The 16983-nt window shown below is 41.5% G+C and overlaps 1 protein-coding gene across 1 annotated transcript in view; it reads right to left on the bottom strand.

Annotated features, from left to right (window-relative positions):
- LOC117298433 (phospholipid scramblase 3-like) overlaps window positions 1-16983 on the bottom strand; it is a 34077-nt gene that overhangs the window by 5580 nt on the left and 11514 nt on the right. Inside the window, exons 7-8 of the mRNA XM_033781694.1 lie at window positions 13520-13619; window positions 13022-13080 (exon numbers count right to left, since the gene is read on the bottom strand). Coding sequence (XP_033637585.1) covers window positions 13022-13080; window positions 13520-13619 — 159 coding nt within the window. The remainder of the gene's footprint in view (window positions 1-13021; window positions 13081-13519; window positions 13620-16983) is intronic.

Below are 16983 nucleotides of genomic sequence, written 5' to 3' on the forward strand. Positions count from 1 at the left end.
AGTACTACTTATAATCAGCTTTATGAAATTGGTCCCAGAATATTTATCCTTCTACAGAACAGGCACGCAAAGAATTCCGACCAAAACACACACATGAAATTACAAACAGGTTAATTGCTAAGCAGAATTTTTCATAGTTAGTAAGTTCTGCTTAAGAAGCTCTCTGAAATGAGACCCACAAGGAATTATCCTCTACCAGAACATCCAAGCAAGCAATTCTGTGCAATCAAACACACATAAACTTACTAAAAGGTGATTTGCTTAGCATTTTTTTTTCGAGTAGTAGCTTCTGCTTCAGCAGCTCGTTGAAATTGGACACAGGAAATTTCCTTTTACCAGAAAAGCCAAGCCAAAAAATCCGAGCAAACAGATCGGTAAATCAGGAACTAATTTTTGAGATTTTGTCCTTCCTTCTTCGACACAGTGAGGTGACCGTCCGATGCATCATGGTCAAGGAAGCCCCTGGCTGCATTGATCTCCTCGCCAAACACGGCCAGTCTGCCACCACAACCACTCCTGAGGACAATGCTCCTCCACAACCCGCACCAATCCCTAAGGACGATAAGTCCGAGCTCATCGTCGAAGACATCGAGAACTTCGACAATGAGTAACTCAACAACATCAACAATGACTATTCAATACTCGAATGGGTAAGTTTAGAGACTTGGCCAAAAAGTATAAGAAAGAATAAGAAAGACCTTATATTATTATTAAAAAAAAAACCATAAATCTGCTTGAGAAATTAAAAGAAAACTGAAAAGGGGTAAACACACATAAATTGTCCTCGATCCAGTAAGCGAAAGTAGAGTTCCCGCCGATTTTCTACCTCCCCAGGTAGTAATTGAATAGCAGGACAGTTCTTTTCAGAACTAAGTGCTCTCTCGAATTCCAAAATCTACTCCGCGACAGTAGAATAAATAGCAAGACAAGTTCTCAAGAACATTCATCACAGCAAAGTAGATATACACCATGGTGCTACCGCAAACTGAATATACATTGATACTTCCATGAAATGCCCCAAAACCAATACAGACCCAAAATACATTGCAAGGTTTTCAAAACTTGCACAAACATTCGCAGGTTATTCGTATGAAGTGTCTCGAGGTAGAAATATTGGGTGCGTTCGTTTAGCTTCCCTGGGTCGACCCCGGTGTGTGGCGGTTTTTTTTTCCCAGGACGAACGTGGGTAATTATCTGCACACCTTCGCCCTGGAAAAAAATATCATTCACACACCGGGGTCGACCCAGGGAAGCTAAACGAACGCACCCTATTTGTTCTCAGTATGCTCTTCGGTGTGGCTTACTTTTTCCACCCCTTTTGATCACCACACAGCTAATAAAACCATTCTCAGTACTCCACATGCCATGGAGTCTGGCGCCATCTACGACGAAGCAGCATGCCGAGGAACCACAAAATGACCAACAGAGTCCTCGGCCATGGAAGATCTTCATCGGACCCCATGCAGTGTGGATGTGAGGATGGTTTTGTTCGCCATTGAAATTCCAGAGAGGTCGCGTCAAGAGCTAAACCTGCTGGCATGACAACAGCGGCAGGGTTTTTAGAAGGTTATGTTCGTTAGACAAGTATTTTACTTTAAGGGTTCTGTGCTCACTGGTGGTGAGGCAATATCAAAGAGTTATTAAGCAGATTGCGGGCCAGAAAAAAAATGGTAAGCTTCTTTCAAAGGCTACCACTCCATTCTTCATATACTTGGATGGTAGACTGTCCAAAATCCATAGTAAAAATGCTTAGCATGGCGGTTTGCTTGTTAGCTGTTTTGATGTTGGCTCACTTTGTCATGAAGCTCGAGTGTACTTTTGATATTGAGTCTTTATGTTATGTTCATACTTCACGGGAGCTAGGGAACGTGTACAGAGACCAACTTGGGTGTCATTTGGCGCAATGACAGCCCGCGTGCACTGGGTTTTTGGCGCGATTTCGTTCGTCCGTGTAGGCCAAGAGTGTTGCTCTTTTGTTTCCGATTAGTACTTTCTGTCCAAGTCAGGACATGGGGTGATTGTGGAAGACTTGCGTTTCGGGTTCGAAAACTGGAAGCAATTTTGATAGATGAAACTTTTGTGGGACATCACTCAGGGAGTTTTTTGGAACAATTATATGATTTCAATAAATTCCTAAATTCCCAAAGGGGAGGTACATCATTGGCTACTTGTACCTCTTGATGTGTTCTACTCTCGAGGGACCTCGCGCAGGGAGTTTTTGGAACAATGATATGATTCCAACAAATTTCCGAAGGGAGGTACATAATTTGCTACCTGTACCCCCCTTTGTGCGTTCTAGCTTGTGTGACATTATGGATGGAGTTTTTGGAACAATTATGATTTCAATCATTTTCCGAAAGGGGAGGTACATCATTGGCTACTTGTACCTCGTGGTGCGTTCTAGCTTGCGTGACTTTATGCAGGGAGTTTTTTGGGGACAATTATACGATTTCAATCAATTTCCGAAGGGGGTACATAATTGGCTTCTTGTACCCCTTTGTGTGTTCTAGCTTGAAGGACTAAATGCAGGGAGTTTTGGGGAACAATTTTATGATTTCAAAAAAATTCCGAAGAGAGGTACATCATTTGCTACTTGTACCTCGTGGTGCGTTTTGGCTTGAGGAGACGTATCCTTTTGTCGGATATCATTCAGGGAGTTTTTTGGAACAATTATATGATTTCAACAAATTTCCGAAGGTAAGAGGTACATTATTGGGCACTAGTACCTCGTGAGGTGGGTTCTAGGTTGATGTGACGCATCCTTTTATGGGACGTCACGCAGGGAGTTTTTTGGAACAATTAAATGATTCCAATAAACTTCAGAAGGGGGTACAATTGGCTACTTGTACCTCTTGGTGCGTTCTAGGAGACATATCTTTTTGTGGGACTTCAGGTAGGGAGTTTTTTGGAACAATTGTATGATTGCAATGAATTTCTGAAGGGGGGTAAATAATTGGCTACGTGTACCTCGTGGTGCGTTCTAGCGAGAGGCATCTTTTCATTGAATTGTTTGGCTGTGGGAACGTCAAACAATGATCTGATGTAGAGAGTTTTTTTTAAACAACCATGGTTTCAATAAACTTCCAAAGGGGTACATCATTGGCTACTTGTACCTTTTGGGTGTGTTTGAGATTGAGGAAACGCATCTGAGTTTGTGGGAACCATTCAAAGGTGATCTTTGGGTTGGATTGTTTGGCTGTGGGAACGTCAAACAATGATCTGATGTACAGAGTTTTTTTGGAACAAGTTTATGATTTTTCAAGAAATTTCAGAAGGGGGGGGGGTACATCATTGGCTACTTGGACCTCTTGGCGCGTTTTAGGTTGACGAGACGCATGATCTGTTTGTAGGAAACATTCAAAGGTGATCTTTGGATTAAATTGTTTGGCTGTGGGAACGTCAAACAATGATCTGATGTAGGGAGTTTTTTGGAACAATTTTATGATTTCAATAAATTTCAGAAGGGGGGGGGGGTTACAGCATTGGCTACTTGGACCTCTTGGCGCGTTTTAGGTTGACGAGACGCATCTGTGTTTGTGAGAAACATTCTTTGGATTGAATTGTGTGGCTGTGGGAACGTCAATCAATTATCTGAAGTGCAATAAGGTTATGAACGGTTTACCTTTTGACTTGGGAAAGTTTTGGGGAACAAACCGTTACGTCTGGGGCAAACAAACGTAATCGTTTGGGCGAGAGGGTCGAAGACCTTCGGTGGGTATTGGGAAACTATTGCCCGTCAGGGAGGGTGTTTAAACGCTGCAACATGCGTGACCTTTGGCATCTAGGAAGCCGAAGTTTGCCCGCGTATTAAAGGTGATGGATGGTCTGCCATTGGACCAACAGGGGACTGGTTAAAATCCTGTGGTAGCCGTGTACACCACAAGTGTTGTGGTGTACTACATGGTGTGCAAGTGCCTTCATAAACCACTCGACCACCGTGTATAAACGAGGGACTATTTGAAGTCTACTCTTGCAGTGGATAGTGGGACAACCACTGCCAAGTTTGGACGTGAAATATTCAACCACCCGATCATCGAGTGATGGGGGATTGGCGGCCATTTTGAATCGTACAATCGCAGCAAAATCCAGGTGTAGCCCAAATCCTTCAAAACCAAGTCAACTTTAAGTTAAAAGTTTAAACGGGGGGGGGGGGGGGGGTTAATGGTCAGACCAAGACCCATTTGTTAGTGTCACTCTCTTAAAATTGACATTGTTGAATCGGCTCATTAAAGCTCTGCTTGGTGACGACTTTTCATCGAGTGTGATAGAGGGAAGTTAAATAAATTTGGCAATTGTAAATTTAACTTAATCATCACTTGATGGCGGCTTGTCACTGAGCAGAGTTTTCAGGGGTTGGTTGAAGAATGCCGTTTTAAAGGGTGTGTGACATTGGCGGATTAAAATCATAGCACTATGAAATCTTCCAATTGAGTTATGAGACGTATTGGTTATGAGAAGAACTGATGGTGTAACTCGAGGGGTTGGATCTACGTGCGGTGGCCGTCTTTGAGAGAATGTCCGGGGCTCGGTGACTGGACACTACTCTCGGAGGTCGTGATGGGTAAAAGGACGCAGAATGTCCGGGGGATCGGCACGGAGGAGCGCGGTGGATTGGGAAACTGGAAGCTGGATACTGGAGAATGAATGCGTGGCGCGTGGTTCTCACTGTCGCTAAGGGGTCGGTTGCGGGTGAGCGCGGGGGACGAGAAAATGGGATGGGGCACGGAGCGTCGCGATGACCCGTGATTTACGGGGACGGGTTGGGTGGAGAAGCCCAACTACCGGAGATGTGCAGGCAACTTTGCGGTAGTGTAGGCGGGAAACCATATGTCTCGAGGACACTGAGATTCGATAGTTTCTCTGGTAATGCATGTGGGATGTCATATCTGAACATTCTTACTATCTTCATCAGCTGACTCAACTCTCAGGGGCGAATCCAGAATTTGTATTTATCACTTTGCTCATATGCCGCCAAAATATGCCCTGCAAATGATTGAACTCAAAGTTAGTACCGATAGGCCAGCCTGTTATACATGTTAACATCATACTCAATTATTGTACACATCGGTTAGCTACAGTTAATTGCAGCAAGAAAGTCAACAGCAACAGCCAATAACAGAACAGTCATTAGGCATAGTCGCAACCAATAACATTCAAGAAAGAAAAAAAAGTATAGTCTTAATTTATGGACAATTATTTTTAAACTATGAACAACAAACCCATCCATAACAAACTAATTTAAAAATAAGTAAAGTACAGTTGCCGCATTAATCCCTATTAAGTTTATCTGAAGTTCGCCCTTATAATTTTTTTCGACATTTCCCCTCTCAAAGATGCTTCTTAGTTATATAAACCACAAAACCCCACAAAACACCAATCTGTGTTAGGTAAGAGACAAAGTCCAGCATAAAATAAATAACACGGACACGGATACAAATTAGTACAATGAAGTAAGATCAACATTTCCCTTAAAGGAGCAAAATCAACAATCAGCATAATAACGTAAGTTATGACATTATCAAAACACCCCAACGTATGATATACTTACAATAAAATAATCAACAGCCACAGCCAATAAAATAACAGCCAAAAGCCACAGCCAATAACAGAGGAGTCAAGAGCCACGGCCAATAATTGATCAGTCAAAAGTCAAAGCCAACAATGGACCAGTCAGTATAGAAACAACCAATTACAACCGGAGAGTCCACAGCAACAGCCAATAAAAGGAGAGTTGAAACCAACGGTTCTTTTCAGAACCACCCCGACTCATTTAGAGATTATCATTACATGGTGTTACCGCAAACCTACGTCGTATTCCAACCATGCAAAATTGTTAATCCTAAACAGTACTAGCCAACAACAGAACAGAATAGTCAATATCCTTATCTAAGAACAGAACAGTTAATAGCCATAACTAAAAATACAATGGACCAGTCAGTAGACGCAACAAACAACAGTCGAAGGATCATTAGCCACAACCAATACCAATAGTTAAATATAGCCAACAACAGCCCAGCCAAAAGCAATAGCCACCAACATAATAGACAAAAGCCATAAGCCAAGCACAGAACTGCCAATAGCAACAGCCGACAATGGACCAGTCAATAGAAACAGTCCATAACATCCGAAGAGTCAATAGCAACACCCAATAACAGATGAGTTAATATCCATAGCAACAAAAAAGTCATTGCCAAGAACAGTCAACAGAACAGTGAAACGACATACCCATGGACCAGTCAGTAGAAACAAGAATTTAATAGACGAAAAGTGCCAACCCTTGTTCACAACAATTTAACTATGGGTAAATATTATTGTACCACCTATATAATCGACGTAAGTTTCACTACATCTGACAGTTGTCAACTTGAAGTTTTCTAAATCCAACAGATAAAGTATTTTCTAATTTGTTTACACCCCATTTTGAAAAATGCAACAATTTAAACAGTATAGTTTAGAAGTCCTCATTTTTTTTACCAGCTTGTTTCAAAATCATGAAATCTTTAAGAAATCAAACAAAAACTGTCCTAAATGCTCGGAGAGCATTCTTCTTATAAAATAATTTAGGCCAACGACTTTTTCAAAGTTTTACTCTAAGGTTTAAAATTTAAAAATAAAAAGGATGTAAAAAATAAAATATACATTCACCCTTTGGTAACTTTGTTCATGCAATCCAATCACATAACAAAGTTGAATAAACACAATAATTTAGGTTCACAGCCTCAAAACAATATATGTTGCGCTCGTTACAAAAGCAGTTCTTCATCGGTAATATTTTGCCACCCGTCTTTAAAATTCTGGGTTCGCCTCAACTCTTTCTCCATAATTTCCATAACAATTTCTTTCTATTAATTATCATCACAATTTCTTCCCTCCCCTTCCTTCCTTCTACCACTCCCATCAAATCAAACTTTTCTCTTATCTTTATTTTCATCTTCCATCATGCTTCTTCTTTTCCCAAATATTCTTTCTTTAAAATGTGAGAGTTCCGACGATGGGTGACTACTCCAAATTGCTCTGCTGTCTGTGCAACATTATCAGCTGCCACCAAACTGAGAGACGGGCTGGCGTTTTATCAACAACTGAAAATCTCGTTTCTGAAATGACACAGACAATCTTTTCCAAAGATACTGACATAATTATTTGAGAATACACATACCGCTAAGAAATTCTGAAAAGTCATTCAATAATAAGTTGGATTTGGGATATCTTCAAATCATCAAAATGTTCTGACCCGGCTCTCATTTGGAAGTTGAGATACCGTTTTATAAAAAATATATATGTCAATTTGTAATTGAATAGGATGATGACTGCAAGACGAGGTAAGTTTCGGTCTTAAGTTTGAAATCAGTTTTAAAATATCTGTAATTCTCCTGGAGTTGTTTGTTAAAAATTGTAAAGCCTATGAACTAAACCTCCATATTATTTGAAAAGGAGTTGATGGAGGAAAAGACTCTAGCAATTTTTTTTAATGATGTAACATTCTGTGTACTCAGTTTCAGGGTTGTAAAATCAATTTGTTTGTTCTTAACTCTGTTACATAAATGATTGAAATCAACACAACAAGGTAAGGACTGCCGACAAAACCAACTTTTTAGACTAGAATCCTCATTCATGGGCTTCAAGTACACCAGAAAGTAAAGTCCACTTTTTGTTTCACGAGTCCACCTTTTAAGATTAAAATCTCATAGATACACGATTCGACAGATCTACGTGACCCCACCTCTATTCGTTTGACCATAACACTCACGATATACATAGAAATTCCACATACAAATCCAAAGAAGGGCCACCCAGGGGTAAGAATGTTTCTTTTTCAACTTTTGAAATCTCTCTCAACTAATACATCACATTTCAGTACATCGCCACGGTCCCCGACAGAGGTAGAAATTTTACTGACAAACCATCAGTTTTATCACCCAAAGGTAAGGATGTTTATAACATTTTCAAATCTCTCAAGCTATCACCTTTAAGTCCATCAAAACTGGTCCCCTTAAGTACCCCCTTTACATTCAAACGGTTACAAAGTTCACCCAACAAACCTCAATATCATAAAGACAGCACAAAATGGCGTCTCGGTCGAGACCATCTAAGCTAATACTCAATGACAGGTAAGCTACAGAACCCAACTCGTCCATCTAGTTCATAAGGAGGTCCCAGTAATGACATCACCATCCTTTGACTGTGTGGTAGAACCTCAGTACAAACAAATGAATATTCATGATATTAACTGGTCACATGGTCCACGTCACCTCTTGCTGGATAGACTTTTGGTTTAAAAAAGAAAATAGGTTTGGACTAGTTTGTACACCATTTTTTTCAACTGGTAAGGTTTGCAACGCACTCATACCACATGTAGGAAGATCGTGCCTTTGTTGATGTACGGTAAGTTCACCTTTAGATTTGCTCTGTCCTGGGTATATCAGGTAAATATGGGGGTAATATAATATGTGTGGATAAACATAAACAGTTACACGAACAAGCTGGAGCTTGGCAAGCACTTTCATCCTGGGGAAACGACACCAGACCGTAAGGTCAAGGTGAGTTATCTTTAAACCATCCTCTTTAGATTACATCAATTCACAGACGAAAAGTGAGCAGTTATTAATGTTAATTGGATTGCCGAAACTTAACACAACGTCACATGTGGCACTGCAACTTTTTCAGGAGAAGTGCTGGTTCCGAGAAAAGACCAGTGTTGTCTTGACGTTTCGAATAAATACTCTGCTTGTCTTCAAACATCACTTCTCTGGTTCCTGATACCTCCTAGGTTTAGAAGTAGTTTGGCCTCCTTCACAATGTTTTTTTTTTCTCAAAAAAATGTCCGTTGGGGCCGCAAAAGGTAAGTCTTGAACGTGTACATGAGCAACTTCCTATTATCAAGGTAAGCTTCGCACAGTCATCAAAGGAGATTGGAGCAGGCAACTTGTCTCGAACTCCCATCAAAACTCGACATTTCTAGCTACTATTCATATTGGGCATCCCAGGTGCATTATTGGCGAGTCTGTTGGAATGTAGGTGCATCTCTGGGTTTTAAAAGACGTAGGTTTCAATCCCACATCATCGTCACTTTGCTTGCACACTCCGGCAGTTGATCTTCTTCATACACGGCTCTCCAAATCGTCCCATACGGGTCCCTCCAATTCCCACTCCACTTTCTCGTCCCTTAAACTCATCAACAACAAGACACGGGTGACAGTGAGATATACACGCACCACGCAAACATTTTTTAAGTATCCAGTTCCCAGTTGCCTGCCATCGCGGTTCGATCGAGCCGATCGACCGTACAGTCTGTGTCCCTCATCACGCTGCGAGAGTCGTTCCAGCATCCGAGTCCGGACATTCTCAAAAAGAAGACGATCGTTGCATGTAGATCCAACCCGTCGAGTTCATACATCACAAGTCTTCCCATAATCAAATCCCACAACACAAATCACAACAATATTTCATAGTGCAAGACCTCTAACATGCTGTTTTTACACTAGGCCAAATTTAAAAGATCTGCCACGCACAGACAATATTGCTTAGCACATCGATTTACTAGGCAAAAAAATTGCAGGGACCAGGTTAACCACTGGAAACAATGTCTGGTAACCTGTCTTTGCTTAGCAAATCCTTCATGTGCTTAGCAATTTTGTTTGTGCAGAAGCAGCTCTTTGAGATCTGCCCCAATGCAAAAACGCGTGTATGTTTCGTGGTGGTGAGGTTTCAAAGGGTTTGGGTTGCGCCAGCCATTTTGGTTAACAAAAACATTTCGTGTTAAAGGGGATGCAGTACAGGGGGTTGAGTGCAAATAAGGTTGGACAGTTGGACAAGAGTTATTTTGTGATGATCACTCTATGATCACGCAGTTTGGGTTCGATGTTTTATGGCATTCTTAGTCGTATGCTGTTTAGGCGAGTCTAAGTCGTATGCTGTTTAGGCGAGTCTATCGCCAGTGTGAAGATGGCCCTAATCTAACGTTTGTTAAGGAAATGGTAACTCTTAAGTGTTTCTTTGGGTCAAGTTGACGATGACGCTATCGTGTGGCGTTTCAAGATGAGAAATAACTCTTATCTAGCGTTACTTGGGGTTTATGTGGTGATAACCCTAACCTAGCGTTGGTTAAGGTGAGGGTAACTCTTATCAAGCGTTACTTCAGGTTGGGGGACAAAGACGCTATCGTGTGGCGTTTCGAGTGGAGGAATAGTTCTTAACAAGCGTTACTTGGGGTTAATGTATTGATAACCCTAATCTAACGTTGGCTAAGGTGATGGTAACTCTTATCTAGCGTTACTTGAGGCGGAGTGACAATAACGCTATTGTATGGCGTTTCGGGTCAAGGAAATGTTCTTAACAAGCGTTACTTGGGGTTTATGCGATGATAACCCTAATCTAACGTTAGCTAAGGTGATGGTAACTCTTATCTAGCGTTACTTGAGGCAGGGTGACAATAACGCTATCGTATGGCGTTTCGGGTTGAGGAAAAGTTCTTAACAAGCGTTACTTGGGGTTAATGTGATAATAACCCTAGTCTAACGTTGGTTAAGGTGATGGTAACTCTTATCTAGCGTTACTTGGGGTTAGGTGATGATAACACTAATGTAACGCAGTTTGAGTTTGGTTTGCTAGTAACTCTAATGGGTTACTTGGTGGAGTCAGGGGATGAACTCCGATCTTGCAATGATTGGGGTCGAGGTGATGTTAAAGTTAACATCGCGTGAGTTTTGTTGAGTTCAAAAATGCATTTAGTTGCGAAATTGAAATGCAATCTTTACAAACTTGCTTGCTATCCTGACTCGGACAAAATTAAAGAGCAACATTCAACAACACGGCTTTCAGTGTCTTGGGCCCGTGTCCGAAACAGCGACCTCAGGGATGGTTTTGGGCCGAATGCAGCGGTGATAACATTAAAGAATAGGACTTTTCAGCCACTTGGCCATAGCCAACATCACTGGGGGGCTTTGGGGACAATAGGTGGCGGCAGACTCACCGGGTAGAATTCTTGAAAATCCGAGCATGCTCAAAGGACGGACACAATGGAAATTTACCTGATAAGTCTGCTGCCACCTAGCGTTCCAAAGTCTCCCATTCGGACATGGATTGAGTTTATATCAGTTTCCCTGGTGGGCGGTCTCTCATCGCGTCGAAGCATACCTAGGTTGTTCTCTGTACATTTTCGCTGGTTCCCGTGAAGTATGGTTGTATGTATTGAATTTTATCACAGGTGCATTCGAGCTTAGGAAAAAAGGTATAGAGTGACCCATCGGTTGTAATATCTTATCGGTGTAACGGTGAACTAGGAAAGAAGCACCAGTCATGCACAAAGAACCAGAAGACTCAACAAAAACATCTGTTGATAAGGGATTACATGTAAGGATTTAAGAAGTATAATTGAAGAACAAGACAGTAGGGAACCTCTCGCGGAATTATTTAATAATTGATATCTTTCTGAACTCTAAAATTGATCGCAATCGATTTAGGTATCGATTTGCCGCTCATTAATGAGTGGTTGGGAACAAAATGTGACATTAATTCAACGTTCATGGCTAAAAGTTGAAACAAACGATGTCACAATTATTATACACAAATAAAATCTGGACATAATTAAATTAATTGACTTGTGTACAACCCACAGTCAACTTAGGGAGAAGTCACAATCGTGACTGTTTTTTTTTTTTTTTTGGGGGGGGGAGGGGGAAGTCAAATCTTGACAGCTTTCACAGCGGTTTCTACACAGCATCATGAAATATTATTTCTCTTGTTTATACTAAAATGATAAACAAATCCTGGACACAATCTGACTTGTGTAAAACCACATTCAATTTTTGGGAGAAAAGTAAAAATCTTGACAGCTTTAACAGCGTTTTCTACACAGCATCATGAAATATTTATCTCGCTTATACTATAATGAAAAAGAAAAAAAACTATTATTCTGGACATAACATAATCTGACTGGTGGTATAAAACCACAGTCAACTTTTGGAGAGAAGTCAAAAGTTTTGGATTTTTTTTTTATACTCAAACGATCAAACCACTTTCATGCCATCTCAAGCAATGGCTAAATCCAAAAACAGGATTGAATTTTCTCAGCTTTTTGATTGGAAAAAGTTAGACCGGAATCATTGTACAGAATGAGATCAAAATAAGAATTTAATCATTTAAATAAAAAAATAAATAAAAAAATTGTACTTTGTACATAAAAACCAAGGTGCCGACTATGGCGAATAAAATATTTAAAATCTACACTCCAGTGTGTTTGCAGTTATTGTGTTTGTGTCATCACGGTTAAAGTTAGAGCCACTCACTCCTAAAAGACAGTGTTGACTTCACACTTTAAATAGGGCGGCGACTAGTGACTGTACCAAATGAACGTTCACATTCTGTTAAAGTTAAAGCGAATGCCATGCCACCCTATACAACTTGCAGTCAACCAGCCCCAGACAATCTCCATAACCAGATCATCCATGTTTCAGTTTCCCTATCATGTTCCTGTGGATAGTGAGTAAGTTACAACAAGACTAATGTCTATTGTGCCTGCCTCCTAAACAAATTTCCCTGTGATTTATTGTTTTACCCCAAAAATACTGGTTCTTTGAAATTTACGTTTTAAGGACACAATGTTGTCTCCTGTATAACTGGTTAAAGACAGTGGACACTATTGGTAATTACTCAAAATAATTATTAGCATAAAACCTTACTTGGTAATGAGTAATGGGGAGCTGTTGTAGTATGATAGACTGTGAGAAACAGCTCCCTCTGAAGTGACGTAGTTTTCGAGAAAGAAGTTTCGAGACCTCAGATTTAGAATTGAGGTCTCGAAATCAAGCATCTAAAAGCACACAACTTCTTGTGACAAGGGTGTTTTTTCTTTCAGTATTATCTCGCAACTTGGACAACCGATTGAGCTCAAATTTTCACAGGTTTGTTATTTTATGCATATGTTGAGATTCACCAAGTGAGAAGTCTGGTCTTTGACAATTACCAATAGTGTCCAATGTCTTTAAGTACCAATAAAATAAAATCGAGATTTTGGTTACTTTACCATGAGGAAGGCTGCACCGATCAGGAGGACTCTACTCTTCGTATCAAGACCAGGAGGAACTACAACAAAGAAAGAAACAAAAACAATCCAAAATGATCATCAAAAGTTTCAAGTTGGTAGGAAAATAAAGCCACAACATATATATCTCTCTATTGTCGAGTAAACAAAGCATGGACGGCCGAATTTTATTTATACACTCAATCATCTTAATATTTTTTTTAAACCAAATTCAACATTTTCTGCACCCTTTCAATTACATAAAATACCTCCCACTATTGGTTGCTTTGCTTTCCAACAATTTCAAAACTATGTTTGCATATTTGTGGGACAGTGTTACAAACAGTAAGTAGCTCTCTGTTTTTGTTTTGCATTTCTGGCTTTCCATAGTTTTCTAGCCTCGGTTGGCAAAAACTTGGGCTGTGACGTTGCGAAAGAAAATTCTTTATCGGGTGCATCCCATTAAAAAAAAAACATCAAAAAACAACAAATTCAACTCGCATTCAATATTGAACGTTTCGTGGTCCATGTTCACATCTTGTTTCCTCGATCCCCACTGCTTGCGAATCAAACCTACTCCATCAGTGGCGAAGCACTCTACCTGCCGAAAAACAAGAGGCACATTTGTGACCAACTCTGTGAAAGTGAGCCAGATGTCGTCCAATGCATAAATGAGTAATGGACACTAATTTTTAATGTGAAAAACATAAAATAAATAAAAAAGTCTTTTACTCTTTAAGATTTATATTTGCATGGTAAACCTTCAGAACACTTATTTTTAGGCAATAAGCTACGAATACAACAAACTTGTGATCATATTTGTGATCATAGTCTTATTTGTATCCTTTAGCGCGAAATGGTAGTTTAAAACATCACTTTACTTGTTAATTTACTGGCTAATTTCAAGAATGAGTAACTCAGCAACGCGATACACCTCAAAGCTTGGACATATACCAAATAAATACTGCTGGTGTGGTCTTTCCAGCCATGCATATAACTCAATTTTTTTAAATTGTCAACATCCGATTCATTTTCACAGAGCGGGTCACATTTAATCCATCAACATATCATTACAAACACTGAAACATCCCAACTCATTGTATACAACCCCAACATCTCAACTCATTGGATGTATACAGCCCCAGAAACCCATTGAGAAAAAAAAATGATTTCAAAAAGAAAAGTGGGTATTAAAACATTCAAACACCATACATAAAAACCTTAAGACACATCTTTTCAATCAAGTATTTGAGAAAATGGTTTGATTTCTACCCTTCGATGTTTTCTTTGATATTGCATTTGTATTTATTTCTCTTCAACATGTTCTGGATTTCTTCTTAGCTTAGGCTTACGTTTCAATTTTGGTTATTGCACATGTAAATATTATTCTTTGTATTTAGCGCCATGAGCACTTTGATGGATTTGTGCGCTTTATAAGTTCTCGTTGTTGTTGTTGTCGTTGTCGTTGTCGTTGTCGTTGTCGTTGTCGTTGTCGTTGTCGTTGTCGTTGTCGTTGTCGTTGTCGTTGTCGTTGTCGTTGTCGTTGTCGTTGTCGTTGTCGTTGTCGTTGTCGTTGTCGTTGTCGTTGTCGTTGTCGTTGTCGTTGTCGTTGTCGTTGTCGTTGTCGTTGTCGTTGTCGTTGTCGTTGTCGTTGTCGTTGTCGTTGTCGTTGTCGTTGTCGTTGTCGTTGTCGTTGTCGTTGTCGTTGTCGTTGTCGTTGTCGTTGTCGTTGTCGTTGTCGTTGTCGTTGTCGTTGTCGTTGTCGTTGTCGTTGTCGTTGTCGTTGTCGTTGTCGTTGTCGTTGTCGTTGTCGTTGTCGTTGTCGTTGTCGTTGTCGTTGTCGTTGTCGTTGTCGTTGTCGTTGTCGTTGTCGTTGTCGTTGTCGTTGTCGTTGTCGTTGTCGTTGTCGTTGTCGTTGTCGTTGTCGTTGTCGTTGTCGTTGTCGTTGTCGTTGTCGTTGTCGTTGTCGTTGTCGTTGTCGTTGTCGTTGTCGTTGTCGTTGTCGTTGTCGTTGTCGTTGTCGTTGTCGTTGTCGTTGTCGTTGTCGTTGTCGTTGTCGTTGTCGTTGTCGTTGTCGTTGTCGTTGTCGTTGTCGTTGTCGTTGTCGTTGTCGTTGTCGTTGTCGTTGTCGTTGTCGTTGTCGTTGTCGTTGTCGTTGTCGTTGTCGTTGTCGTTGTCGTTGTCGTTGTCGTTGTCGTTGTCGTTGTCGTTGTCGTTGTCGTTGTCGTTGTCGTTGTCGTTGTCGTTGTCGTTGTCGTTGTCGTTGTCGTTGTCGTTGTCGTTGTCGTTGTCGTTGTCGTTGTCGTTGTCGTTGTCGTTGTCGTTGTCGTTGTCGTTGTCGTTGTCGTTGTCGTTGTCGTTGTCGTTGTCGTTGTCGTTGTCGTTGTCGTTGTCGTTGTCGTTGTCGTTGTCGTTGTCGTTGTCGTTGTCGTTGTCGTTGTCGTTGTCGTTGTCGTTGTCGTTGTCGTTGTCGTTGTCGTTGTCGTTGTCGTTGTCGTTGTCGTTGTCGTTGTCGTTGTCGTTGTCGTTGTCGTTGTCGTTGTCGTTGTCGTTGTCGTTGTCGTTGTCGTTGTCGTTGTCGTTGTCGCTGTCGTTGTCGTTGCCGTTGTCGTTGTCGTTGTCGTTGCCGTTGTCGTTGTCGTTGTCGTTGTCGTTGTCGTTGTCGTTGCCGTTGCCGTTGCCGTTGCCGTTGCCGTTGCCGTTGCCGTTGTCGTTGTCGTTGTCGTTGTCGTTGTCGTTGTCGTTGTCGTTGTCGTTGTCGTTGTCGTTGTCGTTGTCGTTGTCGTTGTCGTTGTCGTTGTCGTTGTCGTTGTCGTTGTCGTTGTCGTTGTCGTTGTCGTTGTCGTTGTCGTTGTCGTTGTCGTTGTCGTTGTCGTTGTCGTTGTCGTTGTCGTTGTCGTTGTCGTTGTCGTTGTCGTTGTCGTTGTCGTTGTCGTTGTCGTTGTCGTTGTCGTTGTCGTTGTCGTTGTCGTTGTCGTTGTCGTTGTCGTTGTCGTTGTCGTTGTCGTTGTCGTTGTCGTTGTCGTTGTCGTTGTCGTTGTCGTTGTCGTTGTCGTTGTCGTTGTCGTTGTCGTTGTCGTTGTCGTTGTCGTTGTCGTTGTCGTTGTCGTTGTCGTTGTCGTTGTCGTTGTCGTTGTCGTTGTCGTTGTCGTTGTCGTTGTCGTTGTCGTTGTCGTTGTCGTTGTCGTTGTCGTTGTCGTTGTCGTTGTCGTTGTCGTTGTCGTTGTCGTTGTCGTTGTCGTTGTCGTTGTCGTTGTCGTTGTCGTTGTCGTTGTCGTTGTCGTTGTCGTTGTCGTTGTCGTTGTCGTTGTCGTTGTCGTTGTCGTTGTCGTTGTCGTTGTCGTTGTCGTTGTCGTTGTCGTTGTCGTTGTCGTTGTCGTTGTCGTTGTCGTTGTCGTTGTCGTTGTCGTTGTCGTTGTCGTTGTCGTTGTCGTTGTCGTTGTCGTTGTCGTTGTCGTTGTCGTTGTCGTTGTCGTTGTCGTTGTCGTTGTCGTTGTCGTTGTCGTTGTCGTTGTCGTTGTCGTTGTCGTTGTCGTTGTCGTTGTCGTTGTCGTTGTCGTTGTCGTTGTCGTTGTCGTTGTCGTTGTCGTTGTCGTTGTCGTTGTCGTTGTCGTTGTCGTTGTTGTTGTCGTTGTCGTTGTCGTTGTCGTTGTCGTTGTCGTTGTCGTTGTCGTTGTCGTTGTCGTTGTCGTTGTCGTTGTCGTTGTCGTTGTCGTTGTCGTTGTCGTTGTCGTTGTCGTTGTCGTTGTCGTTGTCGTTGTCGTTGTCGTTGTCGTTGTCGTTGTCGTTGTCGTTGTCGTTGTCGTTGTCGTTGTCGTTGTCGTTGTCGTTGTCGTTGTCGTTGTCGTTGTCGTTGTCGTTGTCGTTGTCGTTGTCGTTGTCGTTGTCGTTGTCGTTGTCGTTGTCGTTGTCGTTGTCGTTGTCGTTGTCGTTGTCGTTGTCGTTGTCGTTGTCGTTGTCGTTGT

The sequence above is a fragment of the Asterias rubens genome, chromosome 13 (assembly GCF_902459465.1).
Source record: "Asterias rubens chromosome 13, eAstRub1.3, whole genome shotgun sequence".
Taxonomy (NCBI): Eukaryota; Metazoa; Echinodermata; class Asteroidea; order Forcipulatida; family Asteriidae; genus Asterias; species Asterias rubens.